This window comes from Acanthaster planci, linkage group LG02 (assembly GCF_054643075.1).
Source record: "Acanthaster planci isolate LZ-2023a linkage group LG02, COTS_SCS, whole genome shotgun sequence".
Lineage (NCBI taxonomy): Eukaryota > Metazoa > Echinodermata > Asteroidea > Valvatida > Acanthasteridae > Acanthaster > Acanthaster planci.
The window spans coordinates 14465395-14490299 of record NC_141778.1 but is presented as its reverse complement, the minus strand read 5'-3'; the positions used below and the strand labels follow the sequence as shown (position 1 = coordinate 14490299).

Genomic DNA, 24905 nt, shown 5'->3' with positions numbered 1-24905 from the left:
TTTCAGATACACTATGGTCCGTTCGTATTTGCATGTAATAAATCGTTTTAATGTATTCATATCTCTTCAATTTATAGGGCTCCAGGATCAAGTCAAATTCTGGTGTTAATTATCTAATTGTTGATGTTTAAACTAATTTTTAAACTAAATGAATTCCTGACCACTCAGAATTGCTTTTATTCAGGATTTTTAAGTGTAACTTGAGAAATTTACAAACCATATACAGTAAAAACTTTATACAGGCAGTAGGCTGAGAGGTAACCATTTCAAACGTCAGAGTTTGTCTGATGTGTCATACAAAATTGAACATTATTCTGCCAATGCTATCTAATTTGCATGTCTAAAATGGAAACTGTACTTAGAGGACCCTTCTTTTTCATTGATTTCAGCCTCTTCTGGCTACTTCGTAAAATAAGCAATGTTGAACTTTTAGATGTATTTTTTATTGTATACACGTATACAATCTCATATCTTTGCTACCTCAAGTTAAAAAATACTGCTTGGCAATCCCGCACATTGCGCACAAGTTTCTGAAGATGCAGCAATATATAAAAATATTGCACTAATTCGATTTCAGATGTAGGCAGAAATACTATTATTTCTCAGCTTTGGGGCATGCTACATGTAAATGTTAACAAAAATGCTCGACTGTTCTACCAACTAAAGAATTTCATTCAACATTTAACATGTTCAACGGAAGTCACCACTGACCGCTACGTGTATTGCGCTAGTATGTGTCAGACCTTTCAGTAATGATGAAAATTTCTGGTGATTCGGGACTTTGAGGGGATTCTGCTGATTTTAAAGAATCATGAAGGATTTCTACTGACGATAATGACCAGTGATTTACATAATAACCAGAGTGTAGTACAGAGTAAGAAAGAGCAGCACGGTAGCAGAAGCGGTCATGGCCACCACTGGCCAGTCACGCCGTCTTAGTTCCTCCTGCTCTATTGGAGCCTCCTGACTGACGGCTGCTGGCAATCTGGGGGCGACGACAGGCTTGGCGTGGTAGAGGTCAACAGGCTTGGATGGCTGTTTGGCCTTGATGCCGTCCTTTGATGCGGCCTCTCGCGAAGCCCGGAGAGCTTTGGCTGCAGCCAACTGCCAGCGCTGTTTGTTGACCTGCAAATGAGAAGGTTAAGTAAAGTGATAGCTCGTGGTAATAATAAGGTATTCACAGAACATTTCAGAATCAATGGACTCTAAATGTGCTCAGTGGGCCCAGATAGATTCCTGTTCGCTATCTCAACTTCACAAGGAGTGTACAGCAAGACTTAATCAACCACAATGACCATCTCTGCCCTCACAGGTACCCTTTTATAGTCCTGGGCAGAGAGGGGCGAGGATAAGGTGACTTGCCCGAGGTCACAACATTAGCCCCATTACAAGATTCGAACGCTGATCCTCTGATTGGGAGTCGCAAACCGGAACCACCAGGCCACACGTCTCCAAAGGGCATCAATTAGCCCTAGCAATACTCTATCATCAGGATGCTTTGCTTGAATAAGGAGGGAACAGTCTTTGCCAGTACCACGGGCCATGATTACTGAAGATTGTGAAAGAAAGTGCCATTGGCACGATTGGTGTTTCGCTCAGTGGTGAGGGTTAAAAAGGATTCAGGAAGGCTTCTGGCAAACATGCCAAGGACAGTAGAATTAATTCAGCTGAGGTGGCAGCCCTGCTAAGGCTCAATAAATTTTATCATCTGATATCGCTGGTACTTACTGATATGTGCTTCCGTTTCTCTCTGGTCAGGAACAGACTAGTAGTAGCCTAGAATGAAATAGACCAAGTAAGTCTAACTAACAGACGAAGTGTTAGATCTTAACAATTAGAATTTGCTAGCCTGATGGTGGAAAGTAACTCAAGAAAAACTGCACACGATAAAATATGGCTTTGAAATGTGTGATGTCAATCGTGTCATCCCATTTTTAATGTCAAAGAACCAGAAGATGCATTCTTTTTTTCCCAGATACATGTACCTGTGCAGCCAAGGCATCAAGATGTACAACCTGGTCTTGGGTTGGCAGCATGCCTTTGGCTTGGTAGATGAATGAGATTGCCTGTAAAGAACATAATCAATAAACTTCAAACATTACTACCCAAAATACACATAATCTGAGGACACTTTGCAAAAGACAGAATCCCATTTCGGAGCATCAGGATTTTCGGAGTGTTATACACACCATCAGAAACCCAAGCTTTCCTTGCTAAAATGCCCTTAAAATTAACAGGTGTTTGTATGAATAATGACCATCGAAATCAGTGATGGCAAAAAATATGGAATTCTTTTCTCAATCTGCAATCATGATTCAACCAGTTTTTTGTGTATTGCCTATTGTGTTAGCATTCCTCAAAGAATGACAAAACCACTTTTGAAAGTTTCGGGGCAGAATACAGTTACATTGTACTTCAAACTTAAAGACATGAAATAAGATAAAAATAGGCTTACGACACAAGCACCTTACAACACAGCACATCACATCACAGCAGTTGACAGATGACTGTTCAACAGCACATGCACAACTGCATGGTTGACCCACCTGCATGGTGCTTCCCAGAGACACGGCAGACTCTGCTGCATGGATGAGGTATTCCACAGTCTTGGTCTGGTTCCCTGCCTTGCGCCAGTGCGTGACGAGCTGTGGGTAGATCACTTGCAGGGTCATCTCCCCTGAACCGCCTAGTTTCCTGAGTTTATTGAGTGATTGTCAAAGTCAATATTTCATACAAGAACAGGGTGTTTACTGTAACGTACATATTCTGAAAGAAGTTGCAGACAAAATTGTACGTAGAACTGATCCAGACACACGTGTATCTCACCTCTCCTGAACCATTCGACTCTTCTTTTTCCTTAGGCTGAATGACTTTTCTGAAATGAATAAAATATATAAAACATACAAGTGTTTCTGTGGAAACCAAAGTAATGTTTACCAAAATGGCTTGAAGACTTCAGTTTTGTCATGATCAATTTTAAAACAGGAAGAGAGTTTCAAACAAACCTGTTAAAATTTCAAGTTTTTGAGAATGGCATAACCAAACCAGAAATTATATTTAGCGAATAATAAGGGCGATTCAAAATACAGCGCGCCACCAAGAGTTTACCGCATACAGACTACTTTTCAAGATTACGGTCAACACACGCTGCCATGATTAAGTGCACTTTGTAGGTACTTTGGGGATATTCCCCCCACCCCACAGATGCATAATGCTGACTACCTAACACACATTCGCAATAGGCAATTTCATATTTTAAACCAAGATAAACAAACATTCAGAAAACTTGAAGTTTCCCGTGCACAGCGCAGTTAGCGAATGGGACTTTGTTGACTACCTATCCCATAATGCACTGTGCAAAGGCTTCTCTATGACAGTCTCTTGGTGGCGCACTGCGTTGTGAATCGCCTGTATCATTTTCTGTGGACAAAAACTGCCTTTTAAAAAGCACAAATTGGACCAAGATTTCTGGAATGAAGTATTTTGGGGAAAAGAACTGTTAAGTTGGAAAATGAACTATTGAAAATTGGGGATTTCTTTTCCGTTTTTAAAGATGAATCCAAACACTTATAAACAACCATCACCTTATAAGATGTGATTGAATATGCAACAGGTTTTAGGAGCAAATTTTTTAGTTTCGTAAAAAAAAAACACCTAAAATGAACATTGCTTTTGAAAAAGAAATGGATGCTGTGGGCATAGTTCTGTGAAATTCAACCAAATATTGAGGTAAAGTTAAGATGGCAACTTCGGGAAGCAAAGAACAGAAATTTCAAACAATAAGTTGCAATTTCTTTGAGGGTAAGAGAGGAAACAACTTGCAATCCTGACACAACATGTCGTAAAATGTACTCTTTTAAATTTACAGTTAACCACTTCGGACCGGGGCATTTTTCAACGTTGAGGATGCTGGGCCGGCATGACTATCATTTTTTCTGTTTTCAAAATCCTTCAACAATTCATCATTCCATTTAACAGTCGTTTATAGCCGAACGGAGTAATCTTCAGGCACTACTCTAAGTTGACAGGTGACCTTCATTGACACCCGAATATTTCAGCCAGGCCTGCAGCCTTGTAAACAGAGCCCAGATTGTGCGGTGTCACACAGCTGTCTTTTGTTCACGAACCTGGCTCAGTGCACTGCTGACCTCTTTTCAATAGGGGCCAGATTAGCATGCAGCGGTGCTGTGTGGCTCATCGCTGCGGTGGTGGAGAGCTTTTGTCCCCGGTGGTAATCCGCTTGCTCTAAATACCCCAAACCCTGGTATACGGTTTCAAAATAATGCTGGATTATCACCACTTTTGAGAGCGAAAAATTCCGGTCATGCCCAGCAGCCTGGTCTTTTGTTCGGAGTACGGTCTTTTGTTACAGGGCCCTGTTTCCTTTGTCCGAGTTCGGAGACCCCGGCCACACATATAAACCATACGGCTCCGATCCCGGAGTCCCCGGCTGGTAGTGGTTAAAAAGTGATAGATTTTTAAAAACTTTCAAACTATCAGAAAATCTGTCAAAAAATCTTCCAAAATAATTTACTCCCTTCCAAATAAAAACTTGGCCACAAATTTGTTGAGGGGAAAATATCATTACAAAATCAGTTGAAACAATTAAATGAATATAAAAAAAAACCTGACTTTTTTTCTTGGCAAATCCCAGGAAACGTTGCTCAAGGTAGACGGCATATCTTTCATGCAGCTTGCGCCGTTGTTTTTCCACCAGGAGTCCATAGGCTGTCTCCTGTAGCGTGACCGACTGGAATCGGAGCTGCCCGTTCTCATAGATGAAGACCCCAGCTGAGGTGAGGCCTCCAATGCTCTCCAGAACCTGGTGGAGGAAAATACTCAAATCGTCAATTGGATTCCGAGTTGGAAACCCCCATCTGTGTCAAATAATAAACGTGCATTTGGCTACTTTCTGGAAAGTTTCTACTTTTTGCCAAATTAAGTACACATTATTATCATAATAACCTTTAAAGAGGTAAAGTGAATTTTTTCTTTGAAATTTTAACATTTTATTAATTGTATAACGAGGTTGAAAATATGAAACACCTGTAAGACAAAGTAGAAATTACAAAATGTAGCAATGATTTTGAGAGCCAACTGTGTAAACAGACATTTTACTAGATTAAGCTCCAACCCCAATATTCGCTAACTTTGTAGCGTGCGTATAACTGTCACTTGCAATGTCAGATTAAAGGATGATGCAAGGAAATATTACTCTTTCTCATTCTTGCAGAGATTTACACTAAAAATCTCTCCCAAGGAAAAAAGTGCCTCACAGTTTGGGCAAAAACAGACAGAGGAAGTAATCCAAAAATGCTGGCTGGGAGCGGGGAGACATGAAACATGGTTTACCTTGTGTGTAGGTGTCAAGGGCATAAGATGACTCAGCACTGCACTGTTGAAGGAGGCACCAATAATGGAAGCTATCTTGACAGCTGTACGCTCAGCGGCAGGTAGACGATCAATGAAGGAAACCATACAACCTGTGGGCAGAAAGAAAACAGGTGATACCCAAAACATGTTAAGGAAAGCTTGGTGCAAGCACGTAGTGCACAAAGTAGAAACAGAGCTAAATGAAATCCAAACAGTGCTGAGTTTCTGCATCAAATTGGTGCCAGCTCTCTTCAAAACGACGAGGATGGACTTAATCACCATTTAAAATTTTGAGCAACGCACACCAAGTCGCATGCTGACCGTTTAGTGCTATTTTCTGTCATGTTCTGGGCACTGGCAATTCTAAATGGCTCAGTCTGTGTGTTATTCACCTGTCCAGTCTGAAAAATGTTAACTTAGTTTCTACTTAGAGTTTTTAAAATATGAACTTTCATAGTCAGATTCGGTTTATAATCAACTTTAATGTATAATATCAGGCCAAAGTTTGAAGAATGTTTGTTGGGCTTCAAGAATCAGTGTTCCAAACGCTGTGGAACTCCAGATGACTTAAAATTTGAAGAAAAAGCCAGGATCTTGGGCTCACCATTGAGTGATGCAGGTATCTCTAGATCAATGAGTCGAACTCCCTCAGCCACATTACAGTGTGGTTGTCGACCCTCTGTGTTGATCTCCAGTAGCTGATGATGCAGCAGGTTGGTCACACACTGCTTGACCCAAGACGGGTTAATCTGGCCTGTCAGACGTGATGCCAGCAAGCTGCAACACAAGCCCAGCTACAGACTTGAGACATTTGCAAGTAATTGGGTTTCTATAGGAATGGTTATCTACGATAACCAGGCCACGGGCCAATAGACCTCTGTATTGATCACGCCACACTTTGTTTACATGCGTGCCCCTTTCCTATACAGCTCTATCTGTGGATCATGGGCAACTGCCGGCCCCACAGAAATCACAAATGTACATGTAAACCAAGTGTGGTATCATCAGTTACAGACACCCATAGAGTACCGAAGTGTGACGTCACTGTGAACCAGAAAGTGCAGTGCAAATGAATGGAGCACGCGCGCGTGTTGGTTCACGCGCTGGTTCACGCGCTCATGCCTTTTACACATTAATTGTGCGCGTGACGTATTCACTTCGGTACTCTATTCAGAACAGATTCTACAAGCTAAAAACAACAACGGGTGTCAGTTCACAGAGCCTGGTTATTGTTGTCCATTGATCTCGAATAACCATGATGCCAGATTTCTTTATTTTGAACTTGCTTACCCTTCAGAATTAAAAGTTTGGGTTTCTTGGAAAATAACTTGGGAATTTTTGTTAGAAAGATGGCCAAAGAAATTGACTGGTGCAAGATTTGAGCCTCCGGAGCACTGTACCAGTTCTCTACCAAGCCAGCTATCCAGCCCTGTACCAGTTCTCTACCAAGCCAGCTATCCAGCCCTGTACCAGTTCTCTACCAAGCCAGCTAGCCAGCCCTGTACCAGTTCTCTACCAAGCCAGCTATCCAGCTCTGTACCAGTTCTCTACCAAGCCAGCTATCCAGCCCTGTACCAGTTCTCTACCAAGCTAGATATCCAGCCCTGTACCAGTTCTCTACCAAGCCAGCTATCCAGCCCTGTACCAGTTCTCTACCAAGCCAGCTATCCAGCCCTGTACCAGTTCTCTACCAAGCCAGCTATCCAGCCCTGTACCAGTTCTCTACCAAGCCAGCTATCCAGCCCTGTACCAGTTCTCTACCAAGCCAGCTATCCAGCCCTGTACCAGTTCTCTACCAAGCCAGCTATCCAGCCCTGTACCAGTTCTCTACCAAGCCAGCTATCCAGCCCTGTACCAGTTCTCTACCAAGCCAGGTATCCAGCCCTGTACCAGTTCTCTACCAAGCCAGCTATCCAGCCCTGTACCAGTTCTCTACCAAGCCAGCTATCCAGCCCTGTACCAGTTCTCTACCAAGCTAGATATCCAGCCCTGTACCAGTTCTCTACCAAGCTAGATATCCAGCCCTGTACCAGTTCTCTACCAAGCCAGGTATCCAGCCCTGTACCAGTTCTCTACCAAGCTAGATATCCAGCCCTGTACCAGTTCTCTACCAAGCTAGATATCCAGCCCTGTACCAGTTCTCTACCAAGCCAGCTATCCATCTCTGTACCAGTTCTCTACCAAGCCAGCTATCCAGCCCTGTACCAGTTCTCTACCAAGCCAGCTATCCATCTCTGTACCAGTTCTCTACCAAGCCAGCTATCCAGCTCTGTACCAGTTCTCTACCAAGCTAGATATCCAGCCCTGTACCAGTTCTCTACCAAGCCAGCTATCCAGCTCTGTACCAGTTCTCTACCAAGCCAGCTATCCAGCCCTGTACCAGTTCTCTACCAAGCCAGCTATCCAGCTCTGTACCAGTTCTCTATCAAGCCAGCTATCCATCTCTGTACCAGTTCTCTACCAAGCCAGCTATCCAGCCCTGTACCAGTTCTCTATCAAGCCAGCTATCCATCTCTGTACCAGTTCTCTATCAAGCCAGCTATCCATCTCTGTACCAGTTCTCTACCAAGCCAGCTATCCAGCTCTGTACCAGTTCTCTATCAAGCCAGCTATCCAGCCCTGTACCAGTTCTCTACCAAGCCAGCTATTCCAGCCCTGTACCAGTTCTCTACCAAGCCAGCTATCCAGCCCTGTACCAGTTCTGTACCAAGCCAGCTATCCAGCCCTGTACCAGTTCTGTACCAAGCCAGCTATCCAGCCCTGTACCAGTTCTCTACCAAGCCAGCTATCCAGCCCTGTACCAGTTCTCTACCAAGCCAGCTATCCAGCCCTGTACCAGTTCTCTACCAAGCTAGCTATCCAGCCCTGTACCAGTTCTCTACCAAGCCAGCTATCCAGCCCTGTACCAGTTCTCTACCAAGCCAGCTATCCATCTCTGTACCAGTTCTCTACCAAGCTAGATATCCAGCCCTGTACCAGTTCTCTACCAAGCCAGGTATCCAGCCCTGTACCAGTTCTCTATCAAGCCAGCTATCCAGCCCTGTACCAGTTCTCTACCAAGCCAGCTATCCAGCCCTGTACCAGTTCTCTACCAAGCTAGCTATCCAGCCCTGTACCAGTTCTCTACCAAGCTAGCTATCCAGCCCTGTACCAGTTCTCTACCAAGCCAGCTATCCAGCCCTGTACCAGTTCTCTACCAAGCCAGCTATCCATCTCTGTACCAGTTCTCTACCAAGCCAGCTATTCCAGCACTGTACCAGTTCTCTACCAAGCCAGGTATCCAGCCCTGTACCAGTTCTCTACCAAGCCAGCTATCCAGCCCTGTACCAGTTCTCTACCAAGCCAGCTATCCAGCCCTGTACCAGTTCTCTACCAAGCCAGCTATCCAGCCCTGTACCAGTTCTCTACCAAGCCAGCTACCCATCTCTGTACCAGTTCTCTACCAAGCCAGCTATCCAGCCCTGTACCAGTTCTCTACCAAGCCAGCTATCCATCTCTGTACCAGTTCTCTACCAAGCCAGCTATCCAGCCCTGTACCAGTTCTCTACCAAGCCAGCTATCCATCCCTGTACCAGTTCTCTACCAAGCCAGCTACCCATCTCTGTACCAGTTCTCTACCAAGCCAGCTACCCATCTCTGTACCAGTTCTCTACCAAGCCAGCTATCCATCTCTGTACCAGTTCTCTACCAAGCCAGCTATCCAGCCCTGTACCAGTTCTCTACCAAGCCAGCTACCCATCTCTGTACCAGTTCTCTACCAAGCCAGCTATCCAGCCCTGTACCAGTTCTCTACCAAGCCAGCTATCCAGCTCTGTACCAGTTCTGTACCAAGCCAGCTATCCAGCCCTGTACCAGTTCTCTTCCAAGCCAGCTATCCAGCCCAGGATTATCTAAGTGGAGCGCCACGATCGGTTGGTGCGGAGCGTACCAGAAAATTTTTGGAATCTAAAAGCCCCCAGATGGCCGGAAACAGCACTTTCTGGGTGTTTTCAGCTGTGTATACACAGCCTAGAATTAGGGATCTCATGTCTGAAATTTCTGAAATTTCATAAAAAAATTGAAAATTTGTAATTTTGGTCAACTAGGAGGAGGTGATAAATTTAGACGGGCATTGAATTAGAAAAAAAAGAGTAGAAATAAATATTGATTTTATTCTGTAAATCCTTAAATATTGAATTAATTTCTTTCTCTATGATGCCCATAATTTTTCATTGCTATTCAAATCATTTTTCATTTTTTTTGTGTGTTGAAAATAAGGCGAAACATGCAAAATCTTGGCGGAATATTTTCCTTATTTTCTTTGTACGAAAGTTCGTACAGTATGCATGTGGGATAACGGCATTCATAAATGTGTGCAGGGACTTTCTGAACAGTCATTTTAAAGTCTACATGAACATAATGTAGATTTGCCATTTGCTTTTCTGACACATCTGGCCATGTGTCACGTGCATACTGAGCGCGTGTATCTTGCCATATGAAACTCGTTTACGGAAAAGGCAAAATCATGCTGTTACTTTTGAATAAAAAAATTGCGGAGTTAATATTTTCACCGTGGGATAAACAACAATTTACGAATGCAGTGCGATCGTTGGTTTAAAAAACGATCGCAGTGATCATTTTATGCAACATCGAGCAGAAAATACATGCACCGAATGTTGCTAACCGTGGTCGGCACGGCGAAAAACAGTCACGGTCGATTGTCAGTTTTTTACAAGATTTTTAAGTGTTTAAACGAAGTGTGAATGGGGTCATTTGCAATTTTGTCTTTCTGAAAGTTAAGACAAATTTTCTTTTCAAGTTGTGGAACTGGGTAAAATGCAGAACTGGACAAACAACGCTGTACATCATGGAGAGGGGGTTTTCCGATCTTCGCGCACTGAGAGCGTTGCATATGCAAGCCTATGTGTGGCCTTCCAACCAATGGAAAGATTCGTTACGCACTATGTACACGTGCATTGCGCGTAACAAAGCCTCCTATTGTTAATATTTGGTCCAGATATGTTGCATATGCACGTACGTGGGTGCGCAGACGATATGCATGGCAGTGCAAAGTGAAATTTACGAAGAAATTTTACGGTTTCTTCACGATCTTCATATCTTCACGATCGATCCCTCGACCAAGATGCTATTTTATTTGGGTTCTTATCGGGAATACGTGCCGGTCGGAAAAGTTGATTTGGCAGATTGTGGCGGTCGGCAATTCTGCATGCCGGTCGGGCCCGACCGGCGCCGACCGGCAGCGGCAGATCCCTGCCAGCCCTGTGCGGGTGGTTCGCCCCATTTGTCAGTGTCTTTGTTTAGGGGCTACTAGTCAGCAACCATTACTGCTGATATTCTATATAGCAGTTCCAAAAACTTTTGAAAATAATGAAGAAAAATCAGGGGAAAATCTCGGAAACAGACCAAATGTATTGATTCTCCATGAAAATAATTTTTAAAAATCAAACATTCTGTAATTGCCTTCTAAGTGGGTAAAATCTCGAGCGTTCTTAAAAGAATGAGACATCAGGTTGCAAGTAAAGTTTCCAAGACAAGAACTTACTTGGTCAGTTCCCTGGGTACACTAGCCACCTCCAGAAACTGACATAGCAGTGCTTCCATGTTGACTGGCTCCAAACCTTCCAGCTTGACGTGGACGCACAATGGGCTGTTCAAGACCTTGTCCATCCCTTCCGGAACGAGCGGTCCCTCCAACGCCCCCTCACTCCTCCTCAGCGCTCCCATGCCCAGCACAAAGAGGCAGGAGTAGCCGGCAAAGTAGCGCAGGTAGCCCCAGGAGTCCCGGTCAACGTACTGGGCGTCGTCGATGGCTATCAGGGTGCCCGAGTAGCTGTCCAGCTGGGTGCCTTGGACAATGCGGCCTAGGAGACGTTGGAGAGCCCTGGTGCGCTCGGCCGGGGAGAGGTTAAAGACTGACTCATGAGCAGTCAGCTGGCAAACCAAGAAGAGGAAAGTGAAATGAAATGAGTCATTCATCATTTGAACAAATCTCTACCTGCAAGTGTATTACATTTTATTGATTGACGGTCAAATCAAGAAAACCACACAGCGCTTGGGCAGTTTCAGGCAGTACGGTGCAACAAAGTTCATTAAACTGCATTTCACACAGCTAAGTCACAGCTAAGGACGTCTTAATTAGTACGAATAGAGTTAGCCTAATACATGTACACGTATGTCCCAAATGTTCCTTATTCATTAATTTAAAGGACTGCATAATTTTACGAAGCAACAGGTTGGAGAAAGTAATTAGTCATCGGTATTAATAAAGAGGCAAACTGTAAGAGCATACAAAGATGAAATCATCTTTTCCGGATTGTTTAGGGTTGATCACTGCCCTGAATTTGAACCCACCTGGATTCCCAGCAGGTTATTCAGCAGACTCAGGCTATTGAACAGCTCCGTTCCTTCAAAGCGGTCCTCCAGCACTTGCTCCCTCTCCTGTGGGCTAGAGATACCCCCCAGCTCCAGTAATTCAGCGATCACGTAGCAGGCCGTGGTGTACGGGTTGCCGGCGCTGCTGATGGATGGCCTATGACACAGGATCCTAGAGGCACAACGGGAGGGATTGGAGAAGATTTCAAGTCATCCAGGTGATGCAAATTCAAAGAAATACTGACATGAGAACTGGACTCTGGATAGTACTGGGTGAAGAACAGTTTCACAGCCTGTTTGAGTCGTAACCTCAACTTCAAATATAGGCGGCAGTTTTGGGTGTAATGTTTGTTCACTAGTATCATCTGTTGCAACTTACTTAGATATGCAGAACCTTTCACATGTCATCGGAGTCCCCACTTCTATTTACTTCAAACCCCAATTGTTAACAACCTTCTGGCTAAAGAGTAGATGTTTTGTTTTGTCTCTCGGAACAGAGCATTCTGTCTCTCACCCCATGAAATCAGTCGTACCATTGCACTCTTAAGCATTCATTATTTGTACAATAACCAGTACCTGTCGATTGTTAGCCAGACATGGAAATTAACAAATTTTTAAAACTTTAACCCTAACCCTCCTCAATCCTTCACCTGTTGGAGGACTGAGGAGTGTTAGGGTTAATGTTACGTACCAAAATGTTAACAGCAAGCTTTCCTCCAAACTAAGATGACTTGTTCCCAGATAGGTTGCTTCACAGCGACTTTTAATATGCAGACTATAAAGACGTTGTTGGCCTCAAAATTTTGCAGAAATGAGTTTGAGCTTATGCACCAAAGACAAACTGACCTCATGTCGTTCTTGACAGCGGCGTCAATGACAGATCTCAGGAATCGTGTCTTCCCCACCCCAGGCTCACCCTTGACTACTAGGAACAACGGATGCCTGTAGTCACTGGACACGCACACCTTGTCCAAGGTATTCAGGGCTTCCAGAAACTCGGCCACGTACCCTAACGTTTGCAATACAAAGACCATGACAACTTCAGAACTGAAGCTACTTCATGTAGCCCTAGAGTCTAACAAATTGGGGTTTTCACGCCTGAATGCACTTTGCTTATGGGCAGGTAATTAGCTTCTAGGAATCTTCAAAGCTCTATGTGGTGCAGTAAGCTAATGAAACAGACATCACGGGTCGTAATTATATGAAGAACAATAATACTCCTGTCTGAGCTGTAAACAATGCCCAAACAGATTTGGAATGATTTAGCATACTCGCAGGGTATAATGAGAGAATCTAAATGCCTTCGATACAAAATTCCTACCTAGTATCGCATGCTTGGCCTCTGGAATAGAATGATCTTTTCCCCTGAAAATAAATAGCAAAATACTGGTACCTTAATATCACTTCTCCTAAAAGGTAAAATCTGGACGAGGATTGCACCATCAGGACCATTATAAATCATATAATAGATCCCTCCAGTTGGTATGCAGTAAAAGCAATAAGTCTTTAACTTGCATTTAGTTTAAAGCCTCCTCACGAATCAAACTAGGCTTCCGAGAAATGACACCTGTAAAGATCTCAGGCTACAGTGAAACAATGAAGTCATCAATAATTATCCTCAGGCAATCAGAATCAATGAAGTTGCAAACAAATGCAAACTGATGGGTTGAGTGGAAGTTGATTGCTCACACATCCGCTTCAATGTACTCCGAGATGGGTCCCGGGTTGTCCATTCCTTTAAGTGTGATCTCGGGAAGGTCGTGGAAGTGAGCCGTGCCCAGGAAGGATCGATGGCGCGTCTCCTCATCGCAGGACAGCTTGCCAGGGTAATTCATCATCAAACGGGCGGCCATGTTCACCTTGGGTCCAATCACTGATGTCAGAAACACACAAGATATCACGCGGTACAAAACAGGTTCAAGATTTAACTAAAAAACACAACTGGCCTTGTGCTTGAAATCTTGAGTGCACCATTTGGTTGGCTACTGATGACCATCAGCACTCACGTCAAACCTTACAGGCAAGCATAATAATTGTCATCTGGTCATGTGTTAAGTGCCAAGTTGCACAAAACAACATATTTGCCTCAGCTATAGGGTTTTGTTATTTGACCCTCCTAGATCTTTCAAAATCCAACACTGTGCAGTGAATCAGTGGCACATTCTTTGTATGTACTCACAGCCCTATGCCAGTGGTGGCTAGGCTGTAGTTGTGGATCCTTCGTAATCCTTTAAAACTGGGAAGATCTTGAGCAAGAGCACTGCACTTCAGTCAAGACCAATTAGACTGACAAATTACACTTTAAGTATTCACACTGATTGCTTCCAGCAGCCTGCTGTCCTCAATGATTGAACACTTTCACTTATTGACTAAACTACAAAACAGGTTGACATTACCTAAAAGCTCCCTCACCTGTGTATTCATGTCGCTCTGGGTGACCTACGACCCCGCAGAAAACTTTACCTGTTGTTACTCCCACGGAAACTTGTCTGAGGGGAAAAAAAGGATGATTGCTGCATGTTTCAATTTGAATTCTCGTAGTGCTACGAATTTTTCAGGAAATGATGTGCATAGTGCAGTTTTACTAGTTCAGCATCTTTACGAATATTGGAGGAAAGCACCAAGGAAACCGCACATATAACATTGGCCTGACAAGCAAAATTAATTGGCTATGATGAAGAGACTTGCTTTTGCTCGTACATGTGACCCAATTCAACCAGACAAAATCAGTTACATATCATCCCCAGAACCACTACTGAGATAAAAGGCCTTTCAAGGAATCCTGCACAATCTAAGTCAACAGGACAGAATTTAATGCATCGTTCACCTGCGTTTTCCATGTTCATCAGGGTATCCAACTGACAACAAAGACCTGAATTTGCTGTTTCCAGTGCAAACTAAAAAATACTGGGAAAAAAAACAATGCATTTTGTGGGATCCCATCAAATACTTTAACATGGACCATTCTGTTGATTGCGTTTGTGATCCCCTCGGAGTTGGAACTGAGTCATCAATCTCGCTCACCTGACTTCAATCATGTCATTGAGTGTCATTATGATCTGGCTGGAGCATTGCAGGGCATGACCAACCTCGTCCTCATGCTTGAACCCAGGCAAACCGAACAAAACAAGGAAGCTGGTACCCTGCATACATTGGTAAACAGTGCAGTAAAAGTACTTCCCCAGCATTGAATCAACAACATGAAACAAGAAAGTAACAACAAAAGAATAATATGAATTTAGTTTAAAATTTATTTTAAAAAAATTCTTTATATGAAAATATATCAAAAATATTTGATACTTTGAAATTTATATGACTATTTATGTAGGTCATCAATATTTCAAATATCACGACTTTATTATTCAATACTGGAATTTTTGACATCCAGAGACTATGGAAATTACATGGTATTCAGCACACTACTTATTGTGACATGTCCTGCATATTTGAAAATTGCAAGGTGGTTAGTAGAATTTGCTTACACATCTTATGACACTTGTGCCTGAAATCTGAAATTTTATTACTGGTCACCAAAGGTTACGCCACATACCTTGTCAAATTCAAAAATCTTGTTGATGACTCCTGTAAAACAAGAAAATAAGAAATTGGGTGACAAATGTGAAAAAAAAGGTCTCCCTCCAAGAGACATTGTTGAAATGTCATACCATGAATGGAGAAGGTTGGAGCTGTATTGAATTGGGAAGAAATCTGTCACACCTTGAAACTGCAGGACCGCTGTTGAGATCTTGTCAAAGACCCCCTGCAGTGAGCGGCTGTGATCATGACCATGGTCCAGGGACAGGTTGATGAAGACTACAGTGACATCCCGCATCTCACACAGGTATTCCATTGGCTGGTTCTCCTCCAACTGAAATGAATATGTACAGGCTGTTTATGTAACAAGGACTGGGGTTGGATCATGTCACAAGCATTTTCAGAACAGCAATGCTGATTGGTGGAATGTTGACTTTGGTTTAAACTTGTTGAAATTGGAAACAGGTCTAGGTATTTTGAACTTTTAAAAGAGCACGGTAATATAAACTGAAGTTGGACTGTTCGAATAAACTATGCCTCATCAAGCGGTGGTTGGAATGTGCCCCACAATAACAACATCCCATCATGGAGGTTTGCAGGTGATAAAATAAACTTCTGTCTTGTTTTGAAGTTTTATGAACTGGGTTTAACGAGGTTGACATTAAAGCAATGTCAGTATCTGTTGAATTTTCTGTTTCAAAATGAATGCCACAGTAGGGTGGGACAGTGTCTACTTTTCTGAGATCTATATGCAACTGTAATGGACACCTGATTTCACATCAATGTAAGATATGCAAGTACCTTGTGCAGCACTGGAGCGGCAATGAAGGGACGCAAATCATGTTTGTGAACTGAAAAAAGCAGACAAACATTCACAATATAATTAAACATTTCTAAAAAGGCTTTTACTTCAACTTTAGCCTGTTTTACGTAAAGCTTCCAATTGAACATGTATGTAATAGAATAATGGTATTGGCACTTTCAACATTTGGCTTGGTCCTGAGTACATGAAGTTATCAACATATGATAAATTTCTTGAAGTATAAAAGATGGCAAAAGTAGTCAGCCGTGTAATGAGGTTGGAAAATGAAGACAAAAACTTCATTTTTACACATGCATTTTACAGCAAAATATCTGTAACACATGAATGTACATCGAAATTTTGCAAACATGTGTAGAATGTCAACCAATCCAATGACAAAAGTTTTGCCACGATGCTTCTACGGGTTGAAATCATTCTTGCTGTTTTACACACACTACAGAAACTGCATCAGTGAGCCACATGATGCCGTGAGTGGTTTTGCTTCAATATCCAAACACAAGCACAGCCGTTAGTAAACATCAGGGCATGAACTTGGTTCTTGAAAGGGCAAGGCAATCTCTCCTTGGCAAAGGGCATATGTATTAGAAAATTAACTTGTCAATGGGGACATTTCAATGGGCATTGAGGCAACGACCAGGGGCATCAAGGCAAATGCCTCTGATGTCTCCGTGAAGTTCCTGTCCGGACGTATGGTGCGCAGATTGTAGCAAAAATAACTTACCGTTTTTCAAGTTCACCTTTCGAAATGATGGAAACTCATCCATTGCCTGCATAATGGAAATATGGTGGTCATTTCATTACAAATTTTGAATGTACGGGTGTTATCAATAAATGGGGGGGAAACTTTCGTTTAGAGACAATTTTGCTGCAAATCTGCACAGTTAATATTGTTTTAAAGTGATCCGTAAAAAAGAAGGGGTTATTATTTACTGGAGGAATTCTTTTTAAGTTGAAAAGAAATTCAAGTTTTAGGTGTCAGGCCTTGTTGAATTACTTTTCACAATTTAGTTCAGCCCATGAACCATCTGGATGGTAGTCCTTCGTACTACATCCAGATCGAGAATTGGCCCATTTCTCTACTTTGTTTTTACATCCCTCCTAACGGTGGGCAGGTGGCTTGGAATGATGTTGAAACCAGCTATTCAAATAACTCTTTATACAAAATGACAAAATAAAGTCTTTGTGACAAACCTTCGGCTTCTGCTGTTCCTGAGGCAGAGATTCTGTGTGAAGAGCGGGGGGAGGGAAAACAAACAAACGTGAAGGCAAATTGGCAAGTTGATCTGGACCTTGTTAAAGTCATTTCGTTGTTTGTAAAGAACTACAGCAGGAGCTACGACAACGACATGGTTTCAACAGACTTTCCATTCATTGAGGCAACTCTTTCTACTGGTGGATTTGAGTGTACGTGTATGCCAGTCATCAATTATCTTTTATCCTTTCACATTTACAAAGATCAGTGGTGGAGGCTCCAGTGACCATCAAATAGTGCTGGCTTTGAGCAACTTCCAAGTGATGTCTATTAAGGTCCACCCAGGGATTACGTGTAAGGTCATATCTAGTAATTTGTTGGTAAGTTCTTTGAAGAAACACTCTGTTACTTTATAAGAACAAATGAGAGTGGAGTCTGAACTTGGATCTCAGGAAAAATTCTGAGAACTAACATCTGAATTTCAAAATCAGGTATTACAATATTGGTTTTAAGCATTTAAATCTTATCAGGGTAAACCATGGTTAACACAGCATCTTACGTTTTTAATAAATCATTTGTGTTCCGACTCTAACCCCAGAGAAGGTCGCACTGACCCAAGTAGTAAACAAAGGACCTCAGTTACGGGGCTGCCGGATTTGTCTCTTTTCAGTGGCGTCCTAAGATTTCAAGTAAAAAGACCCAGGGCCCACTCAAAAACACTTCCCTCGAACGGAGGTCAATTTGTAGATTAGATGTTTGAGCATTTTACCTTTGGTCAATTCGGACTCTGCCCACGTCTTTCTGATGTTAAGGACCTGTAAACAAATCCATACAATTTGACTGGTAGCGAGTAATAATTTGTGTTGAAGTGCAGGCAGATTCTGTGGCAAACGTGGGTAGCATGTTTACAGCCACACTGACAGTAACTACTGAATGCGTTGTGATTTGTGGCTACTGTCGGCCATCTCATACACACTGCTCAAAAACTGAAGTTTCCCACACGCAGCCCAGTTAGCCAATAAGACTTTGTCAACTACATGTATTTATCCCATAATGCACCACAGAAAGACCTCTCCATGACAACCTCTTCATGGCGTACTGCATTATGAATCGCCTGTATTAGTGATCATCACAGTTCCACATATGGAACTTTTGATCTATTGGTTGAATATACAATTGCTTCATTACACTTGAGTTTGAACATAAACGGCATATGGATGACGAAAAACACAAACACTGGATGTACCCTGACATGTCCTTCATCCAGTTTCTCCACGTTGATCCCCTTGCGCTCCGGGCAGAGTGCCCAGGCAGATGGGGCCAAGATGATGGTTCCTTTATCGCAGTACTTCTCAGCAGCATTGACATCAAGCATTGCCTGACCACTGGAAGAGAAGAGACGAAAGGACTTGGTGCCGACGTAGGTTAAGAGAACTTCACCTGCTGATAAACCTGTGAATGGAAAACAAAAATCTGGGCTCATCTTCAGAGAAGAGTGGTGACAGACAGCAGTATGCTGAACAATATTTCTGTACAAGGCAGGAAAGTGAGCAAAGGATTATTTAAAGCAAAGGCACCCTGAAGGAGTACTGAAGACACGACTAAGAAGCAAGATTGTAATGTCATAAGATCTGATGGGTAACAATGTGCAGTCTCAGCACAGCATCTTTGAGAAATCACTCAGGTTTCTAAATGTAATGGTTTATCACCCTATCGTACAGTCTGTCTGCTCTCAGTGTAAACGGTCGCACGAGAAACCACAGCAATATCTGTTCATTGTGACAAGTCTCCTAACTGTTCATCAGTATAATGGGTTCTTAAGCTTCCAGATCTGCAGCTACATGTAATGTCCACGTCCACAGTACATTTGCGATCAGTGAAGACCTAGCTCTTGATGCCAGATTTGGACACAGCTTGGACGGGCTTTGCTAGAAGCCCCTGCCACCGTGGATTCTAGGGTAAAAACAACTATGCCATCAAAAGGCAAAATATCACCAACATCTTAGCACTGCTGTATGTTGGATGTATGTACTGCATGTATGTTGGATTACAAAACAGAAGGCACTGACTGTGGATTATGTTGGGTTTTTTTCAGAATATGAGACATCCGTTATCAGGGAACGCAGGGTCTTGTAATGTAGACGGAGTCAACCACACCAGCAAATGGCAATTACAGACCTACTTTCATGGAGCTATAGCAGCATCTTAGAGAAATCCCTCAGGTTTGTAAGTTTAACGATTTATCACTTTATCATATGGTCTGTCTGCTTTTAGTGTTGATAACACAGGATTTGGGCAAGCTCAATAATATTTACCAGCTTAGCAAAACTACATTATCGGACAAAACGTCATGGAGAGTTTCTTATGACTGATTAAAAGCTGCTTTGGGCTTAGGAAAAGTTTACAGCTACTCCTTGAAACTAGCCCCAACAAGAACGAAAAGCTTTCTCTGGCTTCTCCTCACCAATCTTAACTCCCAGCTTCACCCCAACTTCAGTGTCCCAGTTGTTGCATGTCTTCATGACCTTCCTGGAGCACACAATGGCTTTGACTACGGCTGTCACGCGAGACTCGACCGACGGCGCCTCCCACAGAACAAGCATGGCATCCCCTGAAGCATAAAGAATCACTTGCTGAAAATTGGCAAGAGAATCGGCATGTCCATGTATTTCATTAATAAAAAACGGGCACACTGTGATACAATGATGGGTTCAAACTGGAAAAGAAACCAAGACCAGCAATTACAACGTAACACCCTACAACCCACAGTATTGTCAATTTATCGCACAAGTCACAAATTCTCCCTGTTAAGTGCTACATGTACACGCAAATTATCCTCAAATATCAAACGTATCAATAAACTATAAATAAAATATTAATACTTCATCAATTACTACATTTATGTTTTTATTACATAAATTCTGCCAGTATATCTTGCCCAACAAAGCGTTCATTATGGAGAAAGAGATTTGGAATGATGATGGTATCTACAGCCCTGTAAAGCAATGCTTAGTGATTTCATTGGCATTTATGTAATAATGTTTGTTAGTAGTTACATGTATTAACCCAAGTACAAGTTTTGTATTGCACAATGCTGTGCAGTATATTACTTTACTAGTGCCATGCTGTACGTCAATTAAGAAGATATTTTTGGGGTAAAATTAGGCAGTTATTCCCGCTCTTCAGAAGTGCTGTGCTACTACGGACAAACATGTAACCATTTATCAAAATCTGTTTCCATCATATCTTGATAATAAATTTGCTTAATTGCATGCGTGGGGGGAATAATGCTGACCAGCAAATTCGACGACATCTCCCCCTGACTTCAGCACCAAGTCCTCAATGCGGCCCAGGTAATCATTGAGGGTCTTAGTCAGTTCATCAACTCCGTGGTTCTGCAGAGAGAACTGCTCACACAATGCTGTGAAACCTGGAATCAAAGAATGCAAAAAGGCATTGTCTCAAACTCTTTATTAAAAACTGAAAGGTCACTTGCACCTGATGAGGGGTTTAAGACACCCGAACATTTGTATAAGTAAGTTTTAACAGGGAGATATGGCTTTAAGAAGATTAAATAAGTTGTCCCAAAATCTAGCTCCAGCTAGTTTTGTGAGAAACTGATACATTTAGGCCTAGCTCACAAAAGTGTGTTACAGTATCATTTGATACAAGTATTACACCTTACAAGTACTGAATCCTTGAATGGATTTTAAATTTCGGCTAGACAAATCTACACAAAAATGTAGAAGTCACAAATTTAGTTTCTACAAAATAAATTGCTCGCCTGATATTTGTTTCAAAATACTGTAGGCCTAGTTTGTCATCTTGAAAATTTTTTTAATGAAAAAAGGAGAGCAACTTCCTTCTCCCCATTTCAACATTTATGTCTATCATAAAAACTGACTACTGGTGAAAATATTTGAAATGCTAAAAAAATCCTTGGAATAAATATTGTCTAGTGTTGCTGCAGTAGGCCCCTACATATACCAGAGATGTCCAGGAACATGAGAACTCCATTGAGCTTCTGGACGGCGGGTAGATGTTTCAGCCCCCTGGCAGCATCGATGACAACATTGGGTAGATGGGCCACCAACTCTTGCTGAGCATCGTCTGATGAGCAATGAAGTGAAAGGTCAAAGAACATGAACAGAACCTATACAATTAAGTACATGTACAGACATGACAGGTCAAAGTAGCAATGAAAATGTACTGCTAACAGGGCTAACTGGTGCATCACTGACTCATGAGCAATAGTATTGCTGGTTGTTTGTGATGAGGAAGCTTAGGCCATGGAGGAAGCCTTCCGACGGCACACCTCAAAATAATAGATCCAAAACGGGCTAGTGTTTACCTTAAACTGGAGGCTGGATATCGTGTTTTCTTCTGTCCTCAAAAATTGCATTTTGAAAAACGTTAAAAAAATGTCCTTGACAAGTGCTCTATGGCCAGCTCACCCCCAAGCATGTGGGCAACGTATGCATCTATCTGTACATGTACATGTACATGTCCTGCACGTAGGCCTATGTTTCGATTGAAAACTTGCGGGCAAAGGACGTGTATCTCTGGCGCCCTCTTGTGATTCATTTGTCATCAAGGAAGGAGTAACTTGTGGAATCCAAGGGGTGAATGGTTCCACGTACTGGCTTTAGAGGTACAGAGCAATATAAAATTTAACATATGCCTTGAGGCTTCCTATAAACATTTTTACTTTTAAAAAAGGTGGGCCATCAACGTGAACAGTCTTGTGCAACAGAATCAAATATACACGTATATGTATTAAATTTCGTCCTGCCTCTAGCGCTCACTGATATTAATAAAAACACTCCTGCACCGGTTTTTAAACACACAATTGCATTGCACATGGCGAACTAGGCTTGGGTGTTATTAATTTACATCTTGTAAGATGTATAGACACAAGCAAATGCCAACAAGCAAATTTATTTGTTACAGGACATCATAATCCTTTTCAAAGTCAGGAAAAGAAGTCGAAAATTTGGAAAGGCACATGGACAGTAGGCTTACAACTTCATGGAACCCATAGACGCAATTATTCCAAACTTCATGAGCATGACCCACCACAGAGGCAAGTCCAATGACTGATATTATCCCCCTCAGTTGGGAGACTTTGATACATTTTATTATCTAATGAGGCGTGCTCAGAATGATGCAAACAAGTCTTAGAAATATAAATTTAATATATTTTTCCCCAAATTGATCGGACACGAAGTAGGCCCCTCCTTCCACAGGTGATTACTGTTGTCAGAGATTTTAAATTACATTATCCTGGCCGTCGACAGGTGATAGGTTATAACTTCTACTACCCTATTAGCACAGTTTGTGGAACATTTTCGGTTAATAATAAAGTATTGGTGAGTTTCTTAATCATCAATTGGCTTAATTTTGTTATACGTTATCCATTGGTTGCTACTTAGTTGTAATTAACATTAACAAAGCTGCGTATTTATTAAAGCCAGATTCGTGAGTTCTCCATTGTACCAACCTTTTCTCTTCATTTCCGTTGTATACTTCTTTATTTCGCTCAAAAGATATTTGTGTGGCACATAAATTATCCCATGACTGTCTCTGCTGCACTAGCACTTGATGTTGAAACGCTGTGACCGTACCGAATGAGGGTGTGAAGTGTATGCTTAGGTGCGTATCTAAACTTAGTGTAGTTGTTAGTTACATGACGTCACATCAAAAGCATTGTCTTAGAAAACAGCCATCCGCGATTTGCAGGCTCCCATTGGACGATCGCTGAAGTTGCGCGTTAACTTCCGGTTCCAAGGTTCCATGTAAACGGCAATCAATGCATGTACACTGTACATGTAACTCTATGTGCAGTGCGTGTGCAGTGGGCGTGGTTTAAAGAAAAGTGACGTCACACTTACGAAGTGGATAAAAAACTGCCACAACGGTTTTACGCGCGGCGCCCCGAGCGCGGCGCAAACCCAATAGGGGCCAGAATAGGTCAAAGCGAGCATGACTCATGCCACCCATGCTTTTCTTTTAAGAAGTAACTGAACAAAAAATATTACAAATTCTAAAATCTTTGCAAGTTATTTTTCCTATCCAAGAGTTCCGGAAGCGCGCCATCAGGGGTCAACTTTCAGGCTCTATTATCTTCAGGCAAACTTGAATTCTCAGTTCTGATTGGTCGGTCCGCGGCAACAAATTAAACACGGTTCATATCAAACCCCGCGTAATGCACTGTTCTAACTCAAAGCATTACTACGGTAAACGGAATTATTGAAATATTCATAGAGATTCCGAGTGATTTTGTACGGTAACAGTTAACATACGTTGAAAATAATAAACCAAGATTGGTTCTGTTCCTTTTTTAAATTCCGGCAGCCCTGATAAAGTGTTGTAAAATTTTGTTTCGAAGGACCATTTAATTTGAATTACGGATACAGTATAAACAAACTTCATTTTAACAGAGAAAAACACTGACTTGGGCCTATGTCTTGCTGACACTGAGGCGGATTGGACAATTTTTTGGACAGTGCATGCGGCCGAAATGTAGTTAGGCCTCTATTGTCTTGGAAAAGTAATTTACAGGGTTAGGCCTAAACTCAAAGGTTGCGTAATTTCCTCTTATTCTCTATATTTCTTTATCAAAACAATGCGGTTAAGTTTTGTCGGAGGCCTGGGATGGGTCACCAGGTCCATGCCTTAGTCAGCTATAATTTGCTCTCTTTTTCCTTTTTTTCCCCAATAAAATGTGACAGAAACTAATTCAAATTGATGAATGGATGAGATAAAAATAAGGAAAAATCAACACCAAAGAGCGAATAGCATGTACTTTGCACGCACGGGGGACGGAAATGAAAGAAAACAGTAAAGGCGCCCTTTCTAAATACCATGCAGCAAAGGGTAACAGCACACGACGCGTCGTGCCGGGTGTCGTGTCGTGTCGTGCTTCAGGCGACGTAATAGGCGACGCGATGCACCGGGACGACGTACGACGCGATGCGACGCACGACGGTCACCAGTGCAACACGACGGGCAATGCAAGGGGCGACGTGAAAATAATGCAACAAGGAAAGGAAGCAAGACAGCACGACGCGACGCACGACGCAACGCGTCGTGTGTGTACAAACTTAACGGCAAGAAGGCGACGGTGCGACCCGATCGACGGCACGACGTAAGGTAGCCGTCGTGTCGTGTAGTTGCGTCGCCTTAGAAGAGGCTAGAGAGAGCCTAAAATGCGTGTCGTAAATAGTACGCCATAGTCAACAGCGAGAGTAAACGGTAACTTGGGATTGAAGGCGGCACAACTGCCAAGCTTAGTGTCTTCCCAAACCTTGGTTCCTTTTTCTTTTTTTTGATGTCCTATACACGCACTAAAACTCACCGAAGAACTGTTCTCCGTCATGTCCGTAGCGCTCGGGGAAACAGCAGTATGTTCCGATCCCACCGCAGCCAAAACATAGAATAGACATCCAAAACCACACTAGTAACATGCCAAAAAATGGCGAAGTTGTTGCACGCACGACAGACCAAGCAGCGAAGAAAAGTACCGTACGAACTAAATCTAGTTAGAATTTCATACAGTGTCAAACTTATTATTGTGGACCGATGAAGTGTGAACGAAATTTAACCAATGAC

General features: G+C 42.4%; 1 protein-coding gene across 1 annotated transcript; it reads right to left on the bottom strand.

Moving 5' to 3' along the window:
- Positions 1-25: 25 nt before the first annotated feature.
- On the bottom strand, positions 26-22949 carry LOC110973224 (adenylate cyclase type 10-like). Its single transcript, XM_022223878.2, has 26 exons — positions 22795-22949; positions 21282-21404; positions 20590-20724; positions 19759-19905; positions 18541-18746; positions 18064-18109; positions 17294-17325; positions 16824-16869; positions 16081-16130; positions 15463-15613; positions 15296-15327; positions 14770-14888; positions 14158-14234; positions 13435-13618; positions 13067-13110; positions 12592-12754; positions 11725-11917; positions 10916-11304; positions 5978-6150; positions 5353-5483; positions 4633-4822; positions 2827-2875; positions 2547-2694; positions 1986-2066; positions 1729-1776; positions 26-1125 (listed from the first exon to the last, which is right to left on the bottom strand). Exons 1-26 carry the CDS (start codon positions 22805-22807, stop codon positions 847-849), a joined length of 3249 nt encoding a protein of 1082 aa, XP_022079570.2. The 5' UTR covers positions 22808-22949; the 3' UTR covers positions 26-846.
- Between the last annotated feature and the right edge of the window lie 1956 nt (positions 22950-24905).

Excerpts from the sequence above, each read along its gene's own strand:
- LOC110973224 (XM_022223878.2), bottom strand. Across the intron at positions 6,151-10,915 it reads GTACCCAGGGAACTGACCAA|CTTGCTGGCATCACGTCTGA; the intron begins GTAAGTTCTTGT and ends CTTGTGTTGCAG. Across the intron at positions 1,126-1,728 it reads AGAAACGGAAGCACATATCA|GTCAACAAACAGCGCTGGCA; the intron begins GTAAGTACCAGC and ends TCTCATTTGCAG.